Source organism: Anser anser, assembly GCF_964211835.1.
Source record: "Anser anser genome assembly, chromosome: 2".
NCBI classification, from domain to species: domain Eukaryota; kingdom Metazoa; phylum Chordata; class Aves; order Anseriformes; family Anatidae; genus Anser; species Anser anser.
In genome coordinates this window covers 122,407,222-122,429,531 of record NC_139721.1, presented here as the reverse complement: position 1 = coordinate 122,429,531, position 22,310 = coordinate 122,407,222, and the positions used below count along the sequence as shown (strand labels likewise).

Genomic DNA, 22,310 nt, shown 5'->3' with positions numbered 1-22,310 from the left:
AAATATCACTGTGATTCACGCAGTCACGTGGTAATTTGGTATGTTACCATTCATTATCCATGGTTGCCCAGGAGGAGTTTTGTTGTGATATTTTTTCCTCTCCCTTTTGTTTCATTTCTTTGACTAAAAATGGAGGTAGAAGAATTGTATCTCAGTTTGAAATATGGCAATTATTGCCAAAAAAAGGCAATTAAATGGATGGCCCAGGGTACCCTTTTAACTACTTCTGTCTTCTTTAGTCAGATTTCTTCCTAATAACTTTGTGATGTTTTAATGTTGACTTTATAATGAAAAACCTCCGTAAGTTGCATACAAGTGTCTTTGGATTTTGCATTGTAGCATGCTTAGAATAGTGGGGTCCTTTCTGTGAATGGAGTGTCTCCATGCTATAGTAATAAAAATAATAATGATAATACATTTTAGTAGATAAAGCACGTGTAAGAAGTGACAATTTATTACCAAAGTTACGTGTCTGCATTAATGCAAAGTTTTTGTAGTACTGTTTTGGCTGAAGGATTAGCTGTTTACTTGTTTGTTTTTAACGTTGTTCTTTGGCATTCCCAATTTCAACACAGATTGGTTAAGCATCCATAGAGCAAAATTTCTTTGAATGAGGGATTTTGTAAGTGTATGTTTTGCATTGGCTACACGAGACTAGCTGCCCTGCTTCCTTCTGGGACCCTGTGTCTGCCTCCCCTGCAGATCCAAGGCTTCTGCAATCCCTGCTCTGGTTTCTGCCTAACAATGTAGATTTGCAATCCCAGCATGGACCCTTGTGGTGGACTTCCAGGAAGGGCAATTTTCCAGTGAGGGTAGGAATGTGCTGGATTAGGAGGGAAAATCAAGGAGCACCAGAACTTTGTGTAAGAATGTCGTGCTTCCTCCCATAAGCTACCCAGACAAGATTTCTAACACGTTTTGGGCTTGCATATTCAAGAAGAAGGGAAAAAAGAAAAAGACCTTCCAACAGTCAACTAAATATTTCCTAAAGCTGTCCAGTAAGGTGATGAACATGTGACCATTGAGATGCACTTCCACGTTCAATCATTCACTGCTGCTTAGCTACCAAATAAAACAGCCAAAACCAAATAAAATGTTGCTTTTGGTTAGTACTGGAGCAGCTTTATGTTGGGGATCACTACGTTCTCTGCCATGTTGGAAGCCCTATGTGCTGTTAGCATATTTTTTGTTTTCTCATTTGAGCTAAGTCCATTGGAAAAGGTCATGCTGACAGGGTTTTTGGAAATTATATTTATTTTCCACAAGTGTGCAACTTCAGAACAGCTTAGCTACTTGCATCAGACTCTTCCTGTTCAGGGCAAAATAACCTCAAAAATAGAATCTAGGGATACAGAGTAGCTGGAGCATGAGTTCATGGGTTTGTTGCTTGTGGTTTTAACTGAAACCTGTAGTTTTTCATTAGCTGTTATTTACTTCAGCATACCATGAAATTGTACTTCTCATCATCCTGATGAAAGGCCATCTCTGGCATTTAAAACTACTTGGTTAAATTAGTTTCCTTAGAAAAGGAATATACCCTTCTTTGATATATTGGGGTATTAGCCTAGTGTCTGTAGCATTGCCTGATTTTGATTCATCTTTCACTGCAGTGATCTGCTATTGCGTGCTGTGTTTCAAAGAAGAGGAACTGGAGTACTCACTGGAGTGCATTTTTGCTAGAGGAAAAGGTTATGTTATCGTTTGGTCAGCTCCTAGAAAGGACTAGGTAGTTTCCAAAAATTGATGTAAACAGCAGGCTCTTTCTGAGTCACTTCTTCCTGGGACTTTCCAGGAGAATGTCAGCGGTGTGTTCCCGGAGATTTTCGTACATTAGCAATATGTGGTGAGCACCAGAAAATCCTGCTTTCCCTCCGTGCCATAGGCATACTTGGGGTGGTTGCCCAGGGATGCCTGAGCAGAGGGAAGAGTTTGTGTGCACAAAATACCCTGTAATGAGGGCTAGAGGTGGAGTTTTTATAAGGCCTACTTAACACAAAAAAAAACAGAGGCTGGTTGTTCTTGCAGACTACCCTATCTGTCACTTCAGCCTTTTCAGAACATGAAAAGTAGACGTGTGTCTTCTTGGAAACGATCTCTGAGGCAGAGCCCTCCATTTACAATTGCTGTTCTCCCTCTCTAGCACAAGGCATCCAAGTATACAGCCTTCTTAGCTATCTTCTGCTTCCTAGCCTCTGCTGCGGGCATTTCTAATTTACCTGCTTGGTTTTTACATTGAGAAAGGGCATGGCACCTACCAGCAAAGGGAGGCAGAGCACGATGAGGTTTTTCCAAAGTGACACGAGGTTTGTTGGGACTTTGCCCAGGCAGGACTTTGGATTTGGTCTCATGTGTGCCTAGAGTTTCTCTCTGCCTTGCGTTTATAGGCAGTGTTTAGTTAGACTGCTGCTTCTAGACTTGGAAAGTTAGTCCTTGACCAAACACTACCTTTGCACTGGCCGGTTTCCTATGGGCATTAGTGTTGTAACATTGCCAGAGGACAAGCTCGCAGCAACTTGGGAATGATCAGGAACGGTGAATGCAGTGCCACTTCGCCGAGTGTATCACTGTTTTTCCGGGGACGAGAGATGTCCACTTGCACTCTGTAACATATGCCACAAGATACTATAATGATGGGTTGGTGGCATTATCTTTTTTTCAAGTTTTCTTTTGCATGCCATTATTTGGTCCGCATTACTAGACTTCCTTTCATTTATTTCTTTGAAAGTGAAGAGGTGGTGGGCTGTTGAGTTTAACACAGAGTTGTTGCTTGCATACTCGTCTTGCAGTGGAAGTAATTTCTATTTAATTGGTTAAAATTGTCTTCCCAGTGGTCATGCATTGGACAGCTTCAAAACGTTGCATTAGCAGATCTAGACACTTAATTTGAGCAGCGGTAACACACATCAGGGAACGTGGCAGCTGTGCCTGCGAGCGCTCTATCTCTGCATCAGTGGATTTCTTTTTGAAGCAGATAATTGCAAGGATTTTAAACAAAGAATGTAATCTTTAACCTTTGACAGTTTTTATATCTCCACAAAAAGTTAATGTCACTGCACTTAGGCTATAGTCCAGTATCGTCACATTTCTATTAAGACTAGGTCGTCTTGAGCTGCTTGATATTACCTAATCCCAATTTAAACGCAAGCAGTAGCGCACTCGGAAGCTGACTTGCATCTCCCTCTTTCAGTCTTTCCTTTATAAGAAATCAATGTTAAAGGAAAAATTGGACATCTACAGCTATTTCACTGTGTTAATTGAATTATGAAAAGCTAAAAGGTAAGCTTAGTACATCACTGTTAAAGCCTACTGATGTCTTACAAAGATGTTGCACTCTTTTAATAGGGAGGTCTAGCAGTATATTACTTGCATGCAGTGATAGCTCTAATTGGAAACCTAATAGGATAGAAGAGATTTCTAAGACTATTATAAATAATAATATATATATATATATATTTTACATCTGTGGGATTCCTTTTATTGACAGTCCTTTGGGTTGAAGCTGGGAATAAAACACAAAACTGTTGAAATATTTCTTATTGGTTCAGAGGGCTGTATTCAGTGCTAATCACACATCACATTTCTTGAATGCTGAAGTGCTCCCAGTTGGCAGCTTTTGTGATATAAATTCCAACAGCAAATTGGTGCTAACAAAGCTCAAGTACCTGCTCGGTTCAGTAGCTCCATCTTTAGGGAGGGAGGGGAGGATGATCGCTGGTGCAACTTGGAGCAATGACTGCATGTCAGCAGGTTGCTAATACATGCATAAAGAGGTGAATCCTCAGAGTGGAGGCTAAGGGTGCCCAAGGGAGTCCTTTTCAGTAAGTTTTCACAGTTAAGCTGGTGTCTTCCAAGAGGCAGAGCTTCCTGTCGAAACGTGGTGCTATTCCAGCCTATTGCACAAGTGGTAGCTGGAGAGCACTGAGTGCCCAAATATATAGACCTGCGCAGGACGGGGACAAGTCATTAAGGTGGAGCAGGATGCCAGGAGCGTTCAGGATGGAATGGCTTTTACTTTAATTTAGTACGGGTCTTGAGCTGCGCGAGGTTTTGTGCTCCAGTGAGAGAAATCTTTCCCCATTGGATGGCACATCACTTTGCAGAGATCCTGTCTACCTTTATTGCATTCTTACGTGCTTTCCCTCTACTGGAAGCACGCTTTTAGTCGTAGTTTCATTATTGTTGAACCAATTGGCATCAAAGTGCTGTGAATTATTATCTGTTTAATCTGGAAATAAAATTTTAGAGAGGTTTGATAATAGAACTAACTTCCTTTCTCTCCCCTGATCTGACAAGAACATGTTCACCAGTACTGCAAAAAGCAAGAAAAAAAGCATATCTCTGATCCCTGTTGTTATGTTGAAAATTTGTTTTTGTAATCATATGTCTATTTGTACCACTGTTACTAGCACCTAGCAATTACTCTGGTTCCTTTCACATTAATCAAATGCATATCATCCTGTATATATTCAGTTTATTGGATTGCCTTCCCTCTTAAGCAGTGTTGCTCCATGATTGTTATAATATGAAAAGAGCTTTTTTCTTTTTTTTAATCATTCTGCCTTTTATTAGCCTTGTTAAAAGAACATGGAGAGAAAAGCAAGGCTGATTTTGTTGTACTAGGGATGTAAAATCCGTGCCCTTACAGAAAAAGGAGAGGAGAGATTTCTGAAGTCATAGTGCATCTGCGACAGAAAAAGCTGTGTCAGCACCTCCCTTTATGCAAAGGGAGTTTTCAGCTCTAGCATCTAACATAAAATACTACCACAGCAGCACAGAAAGAAAGAGGTAGCAATGGAGTCCTAAACCATTGATGGCTTTATAGGTTGAGCTGTACTTAGAAATACTCAGTGACATATGGCACACTACAGAATACAGGTGTCTGAGGATTTCAGTAAAACTAATTTTTCAGCAAGCAGGCGTTTGTGTTCTGCAGCACCTTTTGTACTGCTCTTTGTGAGTTGCTGATAGGTTAGGGAGAATCTAGAATTAGACAAAACTGATTTGAGAAAGCAGTGTTTTAATTTGATGTAGTGATTTTAATTCCCCCTCACAAAAGGGGGATGTAATGCAATGTTGATGGGGCGAGTTCATGTGGTTTCATTTTAGAAGTCAGTGTAGCAAAATGATGCAAGTGTAGAAAATTCTGACATGTAAGAGTATCATCATATATTTGGCTTCAATAATTATACAATGAGCCATGGTTTAGGAATAATACAGGAAGATATTTTAATCTTGAAGAACACACATGTTTAATAGAATCAACGTAAGTCCTTGATTTATTTAGTATGGTCTTTGATGTGGTGCAGTTATATCAAGGCTGAGCTGGAGCAGTCATTTCTGAAATACAGTGGGAATTTGTTCTTTGAAACTTAGGTTTTCTGTTGCTTTGAGACTGTGTAGCTTCTTTAGGGGGAGTTCTGGGCAGTGCTGGTTTATAAATGTCAAGTGAGTGAAGCTGAAAAACCCCACCTCTAATTTCTGAGCTTTGCTAAGAAGTCTGAAACACTGATAGACCAGATAAGATTTCTGAGGTTCTGGAAGCATTCAATCTACTTTTAATCTCTATCTTTACTCCAGGTGGTGTATGAAGTGTGGCATTGAAAACATTTTCCATATCATACTTTGTGAGTGCAAGAGGTCATATTTATTTTAACTGTGGTAATATTCTTAAAACGTTTGTGGTTTTGTTTTGGTTTTTTGTTTTATTTCTTAGCGCTGGCCCCAAAGGTGATAACATCTATGAATGGAGATCAACCATTCTAGGACCTCCAGGCTCCGTCTACGAGGGAGGGGTTTTCTTCCTTGATATCACCTTTACACCAGAATATCCTTTCAAGCCTCCAAAGGTAAGAGACCTGTAATTGACATCTTATGTTATGAACGCTCAACAAACTGTCCAGTAACAGGCAGTGTTAATGGAATGCAGCCCATTTGAAAGCCAGTCTTCTTTAAGACCGAACTTAAGCTCACTTCAGATATTACACTGGTTTCTGTTAGCTAATGTTAATGGCTTTTCCAATCCACTTGATCACTACTTTAGACCTTGTTTTCTTTTTCCCTGTTTCTGTTTATAAGGGATCCTAAGCAATTAGCATCAGCATCAGGACAGGTCTGGGGAACTGAAAAGTAAATAAACTTGGGGAGAGGGAAAAGAATACAAGTACTTGTTTCTCAAAGCACTCAGTTACCGTAGGCATTATGGGTTTGTGTGTTTTGGCCACTGAAGTAGTATTTGACTTTTTCCGTTTTGTTGGGTACTTGTGTTGCTCACTTACTTGTACAGTAACAAACTTTTTCTGTAGGTGTGTTATATTTGTGAAGCTCTTAGGTGCCAGCATTGTTGTGTTCTAATGCTTCAAGGCAAATACCAGTGCAAGTGAATGTTATCTTGTGGTTCACATGCTTGGCCAGAGGAAGAGTGTTGGATTACATGAGGTAGTTGTGTATACACTTCATGTTTGCCTCGTATCTGAAAGCATTTATGTGCATGTTTAACTTTCTACTTAAAAGTAGTTGCAGCGATAAGGTAAACACCAATGACTGCCCCATCTTCAAAGACTTCAGTCTATTGTGCAGTAGAAAGGACTTGCGGCCATACTTCAGGCCATCAGTCCATCTCAGTGGAGACCGTGCTGCTTGGTCATAGCAGCCAAATTAATACAAGCTTCCCAAATGAGGGGAACAAAATGTTTGTCTGTTCTTGATGGCATAACTACAGGGTTTCTAGTAGTATCAACAGGACCTTAAATCCCACCCCTAAGTTAAGGCTCTGATTCACAAACAGCATGGTCTACCTTGGGACATCACTAGTAATTTTTCTTCTGGATGCCTGTCCATCATTCTTTGGACTCTCTGACAGCACAGGTACTTCTCTTGTGTCTTGTGTTAAAGTTGAACTCAGTTCAGAATAGTTTTTTACTATTTTAGTTTTAATTAGTTTGCATTAGATAATTTAGTCCAGCCAACTATGTGCAGTATCTCATGTAATGAGCCCAGTAAGCATTTGAAGAGGGAGCTTTTACCTCCCCATGTACGCTTCGCAATGTCTTTGCTTCCTGCACTACAAGTCAGAAGCCTGATGCTTTAAGAGACCTTACGGTAACTACCAATGGTATTGAGACAGCCCTAAGTGTGAAGTTCCCTGACACAAAACCAAAGTTACAGTTTTGTCATCCCAGCTCAGCCCTACTTTCTGTTCTGGGCCTCTGACAGGGATCTCTTTGCCTTTATTTTTGGATCTAAACACCCACCCAGTTGAAAAAAGGGTAGGATCAAAACAAAACAAAAAACAATAACAAGAACAGGCATTGCTTACTGAGGCCTTAAAAGACTAGTTTAATGGAGATTCATTATATTGTAGCAGAGTTGCATTTAAATAGAGTCTTTCATCTATCAGGGTCCAAACTGGTTTACAAACCACATACATGTATGCAAATAAAATACACATCGCTTTGAGATGTGATGTAGCAGAAAGCATAGCAGTAGTCTAAGAATGTACTCGTGCTACTTGAGTATTTCAAGTTTAAAGGAAAAATCTTTTCTTTACTGAGAAACATGGATTCTTACGGCATCTCCTGTGTTATTTAACACTAGCATGGGTGTTAATGATAATGTGGAAAATATAATCATCGTATTGCTCCTGCTTCCTTCCTACTAATTTGTTGATTTCACATTGCCCAGCTGATTGCTGTAATTGATAAATACTGCTTGTGGGTCATTTGGAAGTGGTGGGACTAAGGTGATTACCACAGGCTTCCTATATTTTTGTCTTTTAGGACAAGAGGTGAAGAAATAGTTGAAACGAAACGTGGTATATCATTTTGATGACAGAACACTAGTAGAGTAGTAGAATTGTCAAAGGCTATTTCAAAAGCCTTGACCTTCGAAAAGACTAAGCTGTCTAGAGTGAAAGGACTAGTTCACTTTGAGTCTTCCTTCCCCGGTAAGCCTTGAAAGAGAGGTGGAAGAAAACCTCTACTGCCTCATTGAGTGCTCTCTAATTCTTACAAGTCCCTTCTGTGGGCAGCCCATAACAAAATGCATTTCATAATTTGAAATTCAAGTCTCAGCAAAGGATTTACCTTTTTAAATAAAGTAAGAGGAAACTGGTCATCCTGGCAGGCTGTCAATCCCATAGGAATTGGAGTAAGAGAAGGTGTTGAGGCATAGCCAGTATTGACAAACGTCACGTGCTTGACAAGCATCCTAGAGATGTGTGTTGAAGGATATACAGGTGCAGCCTTCAAGGACTGACTGCAGCTCCAACTGAGGGTTTGATTCAGTATGCTAGAGAATCTGTTGGAGCAAACTTCTGGGGGAGGATGTTGCCACAGGAAAGCCAGAGGGCCCGTGCCAGAAGTGATACAGACATATTCTGGGAAGGATAGAGAGAACTGCACTACTGTACTTGAGGCTGGAGAAATTAAAGGTCTTAAAATTTGACTTGGAAATGCATTGCATAGCAGAAGGAACTTCAGTGGGAGAAATCCTGAGACAGGGATGAACATTCTCTCCCTTGTCCTAACAATGTATAATGGAGTTCGTTTACATTTATTAAGCATTCCATACAACACTTTGAAGATGTTAGCGTTAATCTCTTCTCTGCTTTTATGTTTTTGCATCTTATGTGGTATTCTGGTTTTGCCTTTATGTTTCAGATAGCAATTGATTTGGGCACATGCTGGGTGGGCCTGACTTCAGGAGAATCCAATGAACAAAAATAATTAGAATTTAAGAGTTCAGTATCTAGTCCTCAAGCTGACTGCTATTCTTGTGTACTATTATAATGCATGTTTTCCCAGGAGTTGCATTATAGTTTGGTTAGATTTTATTTATTGAGTTGAAAACAGTAGCCTGTGTTGACCTGGTGTGCGCTTTGATCATTTGTATTAATAACCTCTAACCACTTCCTTCCCCCACCCCCATTTTACCGCTTGTGTAAATTAACCTCTGCTATCACTTAAGGGTAAGGTTGAGATTGGCTTCTTTGTCTTTTCAAGTACCGAGCTTAATTCTGTAGTTACTGCATTAATGTAATCTCAGGTGGGACATTTCCAAAAGATTGTTCCGTTACTCTGTGTTTTTGTGCTCTTCCACATGCTGCTCTCTTGACCCTGAATACATTACATTACCTTCTAAGTAACTCAGTTTCTCCCAGTTTTGATCTGAATCTGCTAGTTACATGAGGTTTTTCTGTTATTGTTTGTGGTAGTGGGTTTTTTCTTTTTTCTTTTTTCCTCTTTAAGGTGTAATTAACATTTACTTTAAGCATTATATTGTTTCATTTTTAAGCGGGCCTGCAATTCCTCCCCCTCTTCTGGCTTCATTTGGGTTCCCTGCATGGCTGGCTTTTGTACCATCAGCAAAAATTGCAAATGGCAAACAGCTGGACTACATCTGTCTAACACCATCCCAGTTCTGACTTGCTGCTTAAGTGAAAACAAATTTCGATTTTTCCCACAGTGCTTTGGTTAGGCACAGCTCAGAGGAGAGATCTGGAGAAAACCAATTTTGGTGCCATGAGTATAATCCTTAAGAATTGTATCTTATGGTTCCTTTAGGAATCAGGCTGTTCTGCAAATATGTGGGAGTTTTCTTTCTTTCTCTCTTTCCCCTCCTTCCCAACTACTAATAAAATAAATTTTAAAAGTAAGTCTAATTCCTAGAGGCAAATATGATTTGTGCTTTTTTTTATCGGCTTTTAGTTAACTGGACTGAGAGACTGTCTAAAGAGATTGCTTTCTGCAATATTGAATATTTGGCTTTTGTGCTCAGAACCAGGATTAACAACTTTCTGCCTTTACGAATTAGAACGCTTGACCTCCCTGTTAATTTGGTCCTTATTGTATCAACTTGGAAATACTCCATGCTTCCCGTTCTGGAAGTGTTTAATCTGTTAAAATTATTACCTCACCTACATTTTGAAGCCTTCTTGGAAGGGGACCAAAGCTGCAGATCAAACAGAGGAATAGCGAGCAAGCAGTGGGCTGGGCTGAGAGATGGGAACTAAAGGCAGAGCCGTTGCCAGCAACTGCAGATGCCACAAACTTCAGTTTTGCCTTGAAGTAAAGGGCAGGTGTCACAGAGTCACGTCTGCCCTCTGTTTGAGCTGATGTGTATTGACTTCCACACAACTGTAGGGAGTCATTGCTGTCTTTCCAACAAGGATTAGGTGATCTCAGAAACAAACATTGCTTTGGCATCTTACCCGCTGTACCTCTGAGGTTCCCTGTATAGACAGCAGCAGGGCTTCTTGGGTTTGGAGCTGCAGCTTGTTGCAGAAGGTGTGGGAGGCAAACATCTCTCTGCTCTCTTACAGATGTTTTGCTATTCCCACCCATAATGTGCAAAAGTATGGGGATTTGGGAGTTGTTGTGTGTATGCATAGTTCCTTTTTTTTTTTTTTTGCTTTCTTTCTTCCCTGTTTTAATCTAAAATCCAAGCAACTTGCAAGGAACAAAGCAGAAAGTCTCCTGAAGTGTGCAGTGTGGGTGTCTCCTGTGTGACAAGTAACTGCAGTTGCGTGTCTGAGACCAAAAATAGCTGGAGCGCTCCGTACGTCGGGAGCGTGCCTGCAAACAGCGCACAGATTCAGGACGAAATGAGGGGCACTGGAGTGTTGTAGCTGTGCAACCCCAGCCCACGCCCGCTCCCAGAGCCTAGGAGAGGGAGGGTCACGAGCCAAATTTTTGCATCAGAAAGACTGTAGGAACAAAAAAAAAAAAAAGAGGGTTGACTGGCAACTTTTATGTGTGGGCCGGTCTAATCTCCAGGGAAAGTACCAGTGTGGTGTTCTTGTTGTACCACACACTTACCAAATGTGTTTCGCAAATACCCTTGTGACCTATAAACAGACAGTAAAATTTGTGGGTGTGGATAGCTGACAAATTCTGAGGATTTAGGGCATGAACCCGACAACCTTTATTCAGGCAGATAATCCTAATTCATGCAAGTGCCACCAAATTTGTTGTCGGTGTTCATCAAGCGAGTCAGAATGAGGCCTTTCTGCAGGTCGCATTGTGTTCTCCTGAAATGCCGTGCGGTGCTTTTGTTTCCCTTTCGGTAACTTCTGTGGCACGTTGCCCGGTTCATTCACGTCTCCCATATTTGAAAATAATAAAACCCAAATGACGTGTCTGAACGGCGAGCTCTGAGAAGTGACAGGAGCCACGGCTCCACAGCACCCTGCCGTAACTGAAGGTTTTTACAAGCGTTTGGGAGCCCACGGGGAGAAATACGGTGGTGTACGGTGTTAAAGCACCGGGGCCCTCCGCTGCTGTGAGCAGAAAGATAAAAGCTAATAATAACTAAAGAGGAAAATAAAAGCTGGGTTTCCCAGTGGCCAAAAGCACACAAGGTAGGGATCGTGGTCATTGTTTTGCATGGGCATTGTAGGTGTGTTATCATGCCTGAGTCTTTGCTTAGACATGCCGAGACGGCCCTCATTTGTCCTGAGGGCCCCGGTAAGTCACTTAGAGGGAAGGAGACTGAAATCCAGAACTCGGCAGGGAAAGCTGTGACGGGAGCAGTGGCAGCAGGTGCCACTCGGGAAGGGAAGAGAAGGACAGGGAAGGGAAGAGCGGGGCCGATGCCCTCCCCGGGAGGGTCGGGCTAGGCCTGGGCCCTCGGTGCAGCCGGGCCCGACCCCGGCTGTGATCTCGCCGAGGGCCGCCAGAGGGCGCCGGCGGCACGGGGACCCGGCCCGGCCCGCGGGGCAAGGCCCGTGCTCGGCGGTCGGGCGCCGTTGTTGGGTTTTTCGGTTGCTTTTCCTTCTCCCCTTCAGTTTTTGCTGGCTGTCAAATCAGAATCACAGCCGATGTCGCTTATTGCCACGTCACGCGTGGTAGCAGGTCATGCTAGCACTCCGTCTAATAGCCGTTTCTTGCAGGTAACGTTCCGGACGAGGATCTACCACTGTAACATTAACAGCCAAGGCGTCATCTGCCTGGACATTTTGAAAGACAACTGGAGTCCAGCATTAACCATTTCTAAAGTTCTCCTCTCCATCTGCTCCCTCCTCACAGACTGCAACCCGGGTAAGCCCCACGTGCTGCCGCACAGGCCGCCTGCTGCCTTCCAGCCCACCCACCATCAAAATAACTCATCCCTTGTCTTGTCCTTCTGGCTTCAGCCAGGGTAGTGAGGAGAGGGGCTGGAGGTGGTGCACCCCACCCGTGTCTCAGGCTGAGCCGCAAGGAAAGCTGCGGCTCTCCTTCTGTAGGCGACAACTCCTTCCCCTGCTAAACCAGCTCTGGTTTTGGGTAAGGCTTAAAGATGCTTTGCTGCTCTGTAGAACTGCAGTAATTCGGTAACAGCTATAAAAGTCACAAACAGTTCTGAAAACCAGTAGGTTAGCCTTTTACTTTCTAACGTCTATTTAAAACCAACGACCAGCAATGCCAAAGGTAGTCCTCTGCTTCTCTAACCCCACCCAGTATCTACACCAGTTAAAAGAAATATGCCATGTCTTACAAAGTCAGTTTTAGGGGTTATATTTCTATTTATGTCTTTAAAAGATGAGTAAAGCACCAGAGTTCATGCTATGTTATGTATAATAAAAATAATCTCCTTGGAAAAAATAAAACCTCTCCCTGTGATCTGATCTTTCCTAGAAGCCAGATTTGTATTGATACAAGCACATTTAACAATGACTATCTCCCAGGCACTTTCAGAAAAGGTAAAATAAACCTGAAACATATAGATCAGTGAAAGATTTCAGTAATGCAAAATGACTATTGGATTGTTGCCTTTTAGACTCTTAAAACTTTAATTGGCATTTCCTACTTTACTAAGTAATAGATTGATATGTCACCATCAATAAACATAAATTGATGAAGACACAGACCATCAATTCAGTGTATTTAGATTATTGTAATGTACCTTACTTGAGCGATTCCCGTGTATTAAATTCATACTTTACTTGCCTGAAATAACTGTGTTTTTTTTTTTTCTTTTCAGCTGACCCCCTGGTTGGAAGTATTGCCACCCAGTATATGACTAACAGAGCAGAGCATGACAGAATGGCCAGACAATGGACCAAAAGATACGCTACATAGATCGGATTTTTGTCAAACTTACATTATTTGTCTGTGATGGAAAGAGCTGCTTATGATTTTGAAGGGGTGGGGGGAGGGAGGGTGCTGGTAAAGAGTAGGGTATTTCTATAACAGATTTTATTCAGTCTTTTATTTCCTAAGATTTTGTTGTTGTAACTTAAGGTATCTTGCTACAGTAGACAGCTAGAATTGGGAATAGTGTATTTTAAGACTGTAATTAGTTCAGCAATATTAGCTCACATATAGTACCGAGAAGAATGTAAACTTCTTAGGCATCTTTGGTTTTCAGTTTGCTTGCAATATGCAAAAGATTAAAACAGCTTAATTTTGTACAGGTACATATGTTGGCATTTATGTAAAAGTCCTTTCAAGACTCTACACACTGTTTTTTGCTTTTTGTTTTGTTTTTTGGTTTGGGGGATTTATTTTGTTCTGGGTTGGGTTGGGGTTTTGTTTGTTTTCTTTTGTTTTTGTAAAAAGATGTCAGGATTGTTTTCCCCTATGGAGGGCACATTGGTATTTAACAAATCCTTTTTAAAGACTGTCATCTCATGATCTGTGATACGGAGAGGTGGATATATAGCCTCATATATGAAATGAGAAGTAGTTAATGTATTATTTTATAAGCCAATCTATCTTTGTGAAAAGAATAAAGGTTTTAATCAGGACTTACGGCAACCTGTAGTGAAATACCTTAAGCTGTTTAACTGTAAGGCGTGGAATAGGAGTCACTCAGTGGATTGGTTGTATGTTGTGGGCTACTGAAGTCTGCATTTGTTACTGTGCTAATAAAAAGATGTTTAAAAAAAAAAAAAGGAAGAAGAAGAGACTTCTGCTCAGTACCTTGGTTTATCACTTTGCCAGAACAGTGTCTCCCAGTATGCTTCAAGGATTACAGTCTGGATAAAAACAAGGGAGCTGAGCAGGTGAGTGCACTGCCTGCATCTGTTTTGGGAAGACGCTTCTGGACAAGTATATGATGAATGACAACATAGGACTTTTTCATCTACTGACTGTGTAGGTGTTATCGAGGCTGGCACGGCCCACGAAGAGGTGACCTGCTGCAGAGTCCATGCTAGTCACTTTTTAGCTCCAGTTTTCACAGCACTGGCTTTTCAGGAGCGGTGTGTTATTTGAAAGTACAGCTGCAAGAGTGTAAGAGATTTGGAAGGGAAATGAGCAGGAGGTAAGAGGAAGAAGAGAATGTCTTCATGGCTTTGTAATGGAGTGGTCAATTCCCACAAGAAAGAGGAGAAAAAATAGTGTCCGGAGAAGCCAGCAGAAGACACCTTCCTTAAAGGAGTGTAAAGGAAGCATAATGCGTAGATCCTTTAACCTAGCTACAAAGATTATCTCCTGGAGACATAGTGTTTACACTGAAGTGTGTAGCAATAGGGTAGTTAGTTGTGAATATGGCATTTTTGACCGCTCCCTTAAGGTACAGGCCGGAAGTACAGATTCATTTTCACATGGCAAGTACTTCACGTTGCGACATTCTTCCAAGTGCTATGTGTCCATCTGTTCTCTCAGATATATTTTTGTACTTCAAAATGTGTGTATTTTTGCTTCATATACTTCTCTTCCTATCTATATAAAGACATATAGGTCCCAAGTGATTTAAGTACAGGTCCCCTTCCTTTGTCAGGTGGTTGTGGGTACTAGTATGTTAGCCTCAGCTGCTAGACAGCCTTCTTCTGTCACAGCCCGTGCTTTGGTGTATGAGCTCCCTCAGCTGTGCGGCACAGCCTAGGAAAATCAGTGGTATATAGCTACATCACACCAGGAATATCTCTGGGAAGGAACTCCCTCTTAAACTCATTTCCTCCTCCCCTCTACTGTGTTGAGGATGTAAGTGGCCCCATCTCAGTAGGTTTTTGTCTGCTCCTTGCTTTGTGCTACCAGTGCTTGCCAAATTAGTTCTTGAAGCTGGCAGGGGAGGGGAAGCTGATTTGGGGTGACTGGTCTGAGCACTGTGTATTCAGCAGGGTAGAAGTGTAAGAGGAACAGAGAAAGGAGGTTCAATTTACTGATTTATTTATTTTTCTTCTTTTTATAGTCATTTTTCTCTATCATCTTGTGAAGGGACAGCCTAGCGTTATAGCAGGTAAATGACCCCAGTGACCTAGGACGTATTCAGTCAGTGGAACAATGAAGAACCAAACACATATGCTGCCCATGCACTACTACTGCATACCCTGTACAGTTGTATTTTACTTACTGACACTAGGTAAAACTGCACTACAACGAGTTTCACTTTGACTCAGTACCAGCCACTGCGTGCAGATGGTTTGCAGAGGAGAAACGACCATTTCCATCACAGGTATGGTATGGTACTTAGAACAGGCAATTGATTTGAGTGCTTAAAAAGCATCAGAGTGAGCCCGTGAAATAAAACGATGGGTGGTGGTTGTTTATGTGGATGTCCAAAATAATCTAGAAACGAATTTAACCAAATCAAAGATAACATGTCTGACTTTACATAACCCGTTTGGAAACACAGTCTTAGTCACTTAGAAGATCCCTTTTCCTTTTGCCTTTCTTGAAACGTTGTCAAGCCCTGAGTTGTCCAGGGGGGTGAGAGAGCAAGCTGATCTCGCGTGACATGGCATCAGCAGCCTGCGGTGACATCGGTCTCAGCAGTGGAGCTGGCAGTGAGTCTGCGGGGCACAGGACTGGGCAGGAACCAGTCAGTCGTCTCCGTGCCTTCCATCTCCACACGTCGTAAGTTAATTCTGACTGGCTTCGCTTGTCAACACTCCCTTGGCTCAAGGGTCAGCCCCGGTGACAACATGCAGTTAGCAGAGGTCTGTTGTATTTTTGTTTGCTGTGCAGCTGAATCAGGTCCCTTCTCGAAGAAGGGTTCTGCAGAGCTGAAGAGGAGGAACGCTGCCGATTCCTCGGTGAAAGGTTGCAGCAAACAGGTGAGCCACTGCTGCTCTGAAGCCAGCCCACTTCCCAAGCACGCAGGCAGGTGGAGGAGTCCTCTGGGTGGGGAGAAGCCTCGAGTACACGTGTGTTTGGTAGGAAATGAGTGAGAAGGGAGTGTTGTTCTGCAGCATCGCTGGGGACAATGACTATTACTAGCCGGGTTGGGGGAGGTCGTGCTATAGTGCTTACTCAGCTGCTGTGTTGCAATGGAAACAATTGTATGTTTCCAGCAGGGCATTACAGCTGCTTGCTCATTTGTAATTGCTCTCTTATCTGGCTTGATGGCCACAGCAATCCAAGCTACATTGAGCAAAGCACATAAACAGTTTCGTCTGCCTTCATTATAAATGTAGGAATACTTGCTTAATTTTTAGTGGATTGTACAGTTGCTCTGACATTAGTGATGCTGGCAGTTTATTTGCTAGTATTCAGGAAGAGCAATGCTGTAAGCACACAGCCTAATTTTGATCATTAAGCACACTTACTGTTTAGCAGCTGTGATACGACAATGCAAATGTTGCTTGTGGTTTTGCTGACTCACAATGAAATTCTTGATATTTGTTCAAAACAACATTAATTTTGTGGAAAATTAGGGAACTGAGTACTTTAGTTCACTCCTTTTCCCCCCTCCTGCCTTCTAATACAAAGAAAAGCTGGTCTCAGTGTATTAAAGTGGTTAGAGGCCAAAGGCTGGTCCCTCTCTGGGAACAGTCGCTCTGCCCCTTTACAGTCAGTTTTGCTTAGTTTGCAGACAGACTGACCTAGGACAGCAGATTTCTGCAGCACAAGTTTACCTACGCAGAGCGCCGAATCTGGCACGTAAAGCTTTTGTACGTAGTCCCTTCTCACAAAGTAGCGCAGGGCTTCGTACCAGTTGTTCTCTCACCTGTAGCTTTGTCCTGACCGTGGGTTGCTGCGGCTGGGCAGGAATATTGCACAACCCGCAACGCAGAGCCCGGTGAGGTACCTCCTGCTTACAAAGTTGTTCCATATAATTTCTGAGTAAAATTATCACCTATGTGAATGTGACTGATTTGCACTGGACATGCTAGAACAAAACCATGTTACAGCTATGCTGTCCTTCAGGTCGTAGTTAAGTTAATGGGTGCTGTGAGAGCTTTTCTGGTTTGTACAAATAAATTCCTGAAGCTACTTGCCAGACTTCAATGACAAGCTTCATGTTAGGGTTGATCTGTTCTAGGATCTTCTGCAAGATTTTTTTTTTTCCTTTTTTTTTCTTTCTTGTTTATTTTTTAGACACTACCAGAGCTTCAGCAGCTAAATTTGCTGGTATTTCTTCCTCTTGCCCTAGCATTCCTGCAACAACACCCCGACCTGATCCTCCTGCAGCATCAAAAACCCCTGTGGCCAGGGGGCTCCCTGGTTAAGGTCAAGGTAAAAGGCCTGTTGCTGTTTCAAATATACCCTCTCTCCAAATGTAAAGCTTCATTGCAGCTAGTACTGCTTGTGACAAGAGGCTACGGATCTGCAGGAGGAGTGTTCCTCACTATGGCCATATCAAGGGACAGTCACAGCCCCTGCTGAAGGGGTGACCACCTGCCTCTCTTGCCCTCCCTGCTCCCCCCCCCCGCTTACCCTTGTTGGAAGGTGACTCCTAGCACTAAGGGTTTTTCAAGGCTTTTGCCATCAGTGACTTTTTCAAGGATACCTCTTAGCCATAAGCTTGCTGATTTTATTGCTGAATGAGATTATTGCTTTAAGTGAAACCATGTGAAGCTAAAGGCAGAGATAGGATTTAGGCTGTCACCTGGCAGCAGCAGCAGACAGCATTAAAGGTAGCTTAGTTATCACAGTTATTCCCTTTGCTCTTCCTTCCAGGCAAGGGGAACGTTGATTTGTTCTGGGACTGGGAGAGCTTGCTGGCTAAGAAGGTGAAGGGCTCAAGCAGCGTTTTCCGGTCTGTCACAGTCACTTCCCACAGTCTCACTTTCTCAGCCCTTGCCCATTGCTGTGCCACTTCTGTTTCCACTTGTCTTTGCTCCAGCAGGTCGGTTTTGTTTCCCAAGACGATAACTGTTACCTGCAAACAGAAGGGCGAGCTTTATACAAACAGTATCCACCATTCACAGTGCCTTCAAGCAGCAGGCAAGTAGCAACACAGCTCAGACCTGTCCTTTAACTTACTGCTGGCTCAAGGTAAGCTGAACGTAATGTGGAAGTGTAAGGTGTGGGATTCACACTGGCCTCATCTACCTGTGGCCTGGGAGCTGCCTTTAATCATAGGACATGCAGGACTTACCCCACACACGCACAGATTGCTTAAAGGGAAGCAATACCCAAGAGAGCAAAAGTTAAACAGCCCTATTCGCCATTTACTTTGCAATTGAGTTGCCCTAGAGAAACGATAAGAGCATGGCATCCAAGGAGGTCAGAGCCGAGGGTGCTTGAGAAAAGAAAAAAATACATGGCAGCAGAGAAAGCCTGGTCCCAACAGCTGTGAATTTTGCCCAGCCTGGTTTTGTCTGAGTCTGAGCCAGTGTAAAAAATAAAGGCACCCCCAGCCACAAGGCAGCCTGCAGAAGCAGTCTGTAAGGCTTCAGGGTGGGCTGAGGGGCTGAGCCCCTCTCCCAGCCCAGGGTGCTTCCCCTGCCTGCAGGTGTGCTGAGCCACCAGAGGGACCTAAGCAGACAGCCTTCAGTCGCTGAAGGAGTGGGAGCAGCACCAGTGCCAGCCTGCCAGAAGCAGTCTCAGGAGCTGCTGGTTAGCTAACCCGGGCAGCACAGCGGTGTCAAGTCAGGCCTTCAGGTAGTTCTCCGTGGCTTCTCTATCACCGAGACGCTGCAGTGGAGCCGAGCTCAGGGGCTTGCCCTGTGCTTCTCTTCTGAGAACTGCTGCATGTAGTGCTGGCTACTTTGAGTTACGGTTCCTGCTTATTTTAACTTAACCACTTTCTAAAAACATTTTAACAGCATCAGCTGATAGGGGAAGCCGTGCCTATATTTATAGTTCAAGGTCCTTAGTCAAGCTTCAGCCTCAACTCTACACTCTGTTGTGGTTTGGCAATGACCAAGTGATAAAGTCCTCTCCTGCTGAGGATTTTTTTTTTTTTTTGCTGTGACCACACCTGCTTGCTTTTTCCTCTTCATCAGGCTGACTACAGGATGGCTCCTGTTTCTTTCCAGCTAGAGATGTTTGTCCTGTTCCTGTGAGGTCTGAGGCATCCCTTCTTTTCCATAGCAGCCCACGATGTTTGGATAAATGTTTTTCCCCTTGCAAAGCCTTTGAAAGAAGCTACAATCTTCATATACATTTACCACACACTCCAGATGAATTTTGCTCCTAGTTGAGTTCTGTCAGTGCAAGAGAACACAACCTCTGTTTAGTATAAAATTTGGCCAGACTTCAAGGTGTGTGCTGGAGAAGCCCTGCAGCCATCAGAGCTTTCTGTCAGCTGCTGCACAGCAGAGGGAGGACTCTGCTGCTCTGCAGGGTGAAGTCCTGATGGCTCAGGGGCATTTCTGTATGAGGAGATGCCCCCTGAATTTGGTTAAGGCTGCGTTCCAGCAGAGCCCAGAGTTTAAGGCTGCTGGGGCTATCTGAAGGGCTCCTGATTTTACCTTCTACTTGCTTCAAAGAGTATTTCATATGGAATAGAAATCACAGGAATGAAATATTTACCCAGCCTACTGCAGGCACTGCTCTTTCAACTATGTCACCCCCAGTCAGGACCACAGCTTTTAAACTCTCCCAGGGGATAAGCAAACTGACTGCTTTCTAAAATACCTGCGTGCAATGAGAGAGAAGACTTCTGGGCAGATCCCTGGGACAGACATCCTGCCGGGGCTGCGACTCCCTCTCTGCATTACAACGTGCCATAAAGCAATAAATCAGGGTCCTCACAAAACACACTGCCTGGGAAAAACTTCCTGCTTGTCCACCTTTCCTCGCCCTGCAGGGTAGTCATGACAGACTGCCCTATCCCTGACATACGTGACAGCCTGCAGCTCGCGCCAGCCCTGCCACCTAACATACCTCTCCTCTGACTGCATTTTCGGCTGGCTGTTGTCAGACTTGGAGCCTGCCTTCCTCCACCACCCCGCGTGCTGCGAGTACTGCACAAGTTACACTTTGGAAAGTCTCTCCCCACCATTATCCAATTAATTCCTTATGCACTTTTTTTTTTTTTAAGCAGCATAAAACGGACAGTTGGAGAGCTGTAGGCTCAAGACATTTAGCAGGGAAAACTACTAGAGAATACAAAGATACTGTAAGAAAAGCCGTAATGCTAATGCCACATGCACGTTATATTTGTTTAGCTAATCTGGAACACTGTCAGCTGAAAACACTAGCTGCTTTCTCAGGGAAAATAGAGCAGTCATTTCACACAATTGAATTGATTCAATATGGTTGTTAAGATACATTAAAGCCATTTTGCCAATTGACTAATGTCTGGGAGACCTACTGTCAATTACACCAGTTTGTAAGCCATCAAGTACGTGAATACAAAACAAACAAAGATAATGTCCTTTGTGATATTATTCTGTGCACTTGACTTCCTGTGTACAATACCTAAAAAAAAAAAAAAGTAAGAACTGCACTGCTGTAGACCATATGTTTTATTAGTCGTAAGTGTACTGACTGGTGCATTCAGCTAACTGGATTTTAGTTGCAGTAGAGGCAGAAAGGGGAAAAAAATATATATTTTTTTTTTGCATGAGCTGCATGGCATGTGAATTAGGCTTCCCCGGCATGAGAAAGCTTCCTTTGGCTGGATTGCCCAAGGCTGTAGGTATGTTTGTTTTCCTTACTATGCAAGTTTTACAGAAACAAAATCTATGCTTTGCAACTTTCCTTCCTATCACTGATATGCCAATAAGCCAAGCAGTTACAGCACCATGCATTTACCTCCTTTTTATCTCTAAAGACATCGATCTCTTTTTTGAGCAGTTCAACTCTCCGGAAGGCTTCGAGGCTGGTCACGGCATACACGAGAACGAAGCCATCGGCGACAGAGAAGTAGTGCTTTGGCAACTCTACGCCCTCCTGCAGACCCCTGGTGTCATAAAGCCGTAACTGTTCCTTAACGCCTCGGTCTGTCTCCACAGACGCCAAGTACACGTCTTCCATTGTGGCACCCTCTTCTAAACCTGTTGTAAAACAAGCAGAAAAGTTCATGCTGGCATAAGTACAGCACCACCGTAATAACTGCTCGCAGTGCAGCGGAACTTTACCCTGCAATAGGTTTCAGTGAGTATTTTTCCAGGGTGATTTGACCTGGATTAGACCTTGATTGTCGTGCCCATGAAGGGCTGTATTCGTAGATCGCCACGCCAGCTATTTACAGTAGTGCCACTGTGTAAATACAATCATCTAGTATACGAGCACATGATTACGCCTGTAAAATTAATCTATACAACATGTAAATGCAGGATGGGATAAGATAAATGGCTCTTCCCCCAGGTTTCCCAACCTTCCACCGCCCAGTGTACATGCTGCAAATGGGCCTGCCCAAACATAGCCTTTGGGAAGAATGGCCAAGGAACACCAAATAGGCAAGTACTAACACCTTGAGCCTGCTTCCCTGCCTCATGGTGAGCTGGATTATACTGCAGAAGCAGGAGCCAAAGGAGTAATTCTGGAAATTAATGTGCATTGGTGTTACAACTAACCAACGAGTGAAACCAAGCCAGAATGGGAAGAGGATGTTTGCATGCAAGCAAAGTTGCATGATGTATTTACCCAAATACACAGTGAGCTTTTTCTGTCCCTTAGGGATTTACCATGACTCAGATTTGCTAATAGGAGCAAGCTCATTTACTTCAGGGCAAGAGCACGCACAAGGTAACAAGCTTTCATGTATACCACCTGCTCCATGGTAACTATCTGCATACTGGCTCTCCTTACTTCCTTTCCCCATGGTAAATGTGAGGTAATATAAGGTACCTTACTCTGAGCTAATTAAAACGATGTTTTCCACGCCAAACCTGAAAACACGTGGATCTCCTTAGCTTCATGGTCACCCTGGATGCAGGCTCATAAGGTTACAACAGGTCCTGACAAACTATGCATAGTATAGTTGGATTACTGTCAGAGTCAGTTTTAAACATTCGTATCAACCCTCTGCCAGCCATGTTTTTGTCTCCCCTGCATTCCTATACACACGGACTGTTTGCTGGTGCAGGGCTACAGCCGTGAGTACCGCATTATTCTCTTTGTCTGCCAAAAAGGGACTACATTAGCACATTGTTTATGAAAACACAAGGGATTATCTGGCCTGTGAAAATAAGGATTTTGCTATATTCGGTGACACAGTATTCAAAACACTTTGCATTGACAAACAAGCTAAAGAATTCCACCCACGCGCAT

The 22,310-nt window shown here is 43.1% G+C and overlaps 2 protein-coding genes across 8 annotated transcripts in view; one reads left to right on the top strand and one right to left on the bottom strand.

Moving 5' to 3' along the window:
- LOC310894658 (ubiquitin-conjugating enzyme E2 E1-like) overlaps nt 1–13,870 on the top strand; it is a 44,506-nt gene extending 30,636 nt beyond the window's left edge. Inside the window, 3 exon segments of the mRNA XM_083825074.1 lie at nt 5,714–5,846; nt 11,888–12,035; nt 12,958–13,870. Of these exon segments, the coding sequence (XP_083681200.1) occupies nt 5,714–5,846; nt 11,888–12,035; nt 12,958–13,055 (379 nt within the window). The 3' untranslated portion in view covers nt 13,056–13,870.
- Nucleotides 13,871–15,072: 1,202 nt separating this feature from the next.
- The window catches only part of NKIRAS1 (NFKB inhibitor interacting Ras like 1), a 13,360-nt gene continuing 6,122 nt past the window's right edge, over nt 15,073–22,310 (bottom strand). For all 7 annotated transcript variants that reach the window (XM_083825075.1, XM_083825076.1, XM_083825077.1 and 4 more), the window contains 2 exons: nt 20,850–21,091; nt 15,073–18,024 (listed from right to left, as the gene is read on the bottom strand). In XM_083825075.1, the coding sequence (XP_083681201.1) occupies nt 17,785–18,024; nt 20,850–21,091 (482 nt within the window). In that variant the 3' untranslated portion in view covers nt 15,073–17,784. The remainder of the gene's footprint in view (nt 18,025–20,849; nt 21,092–22,310) is intronic.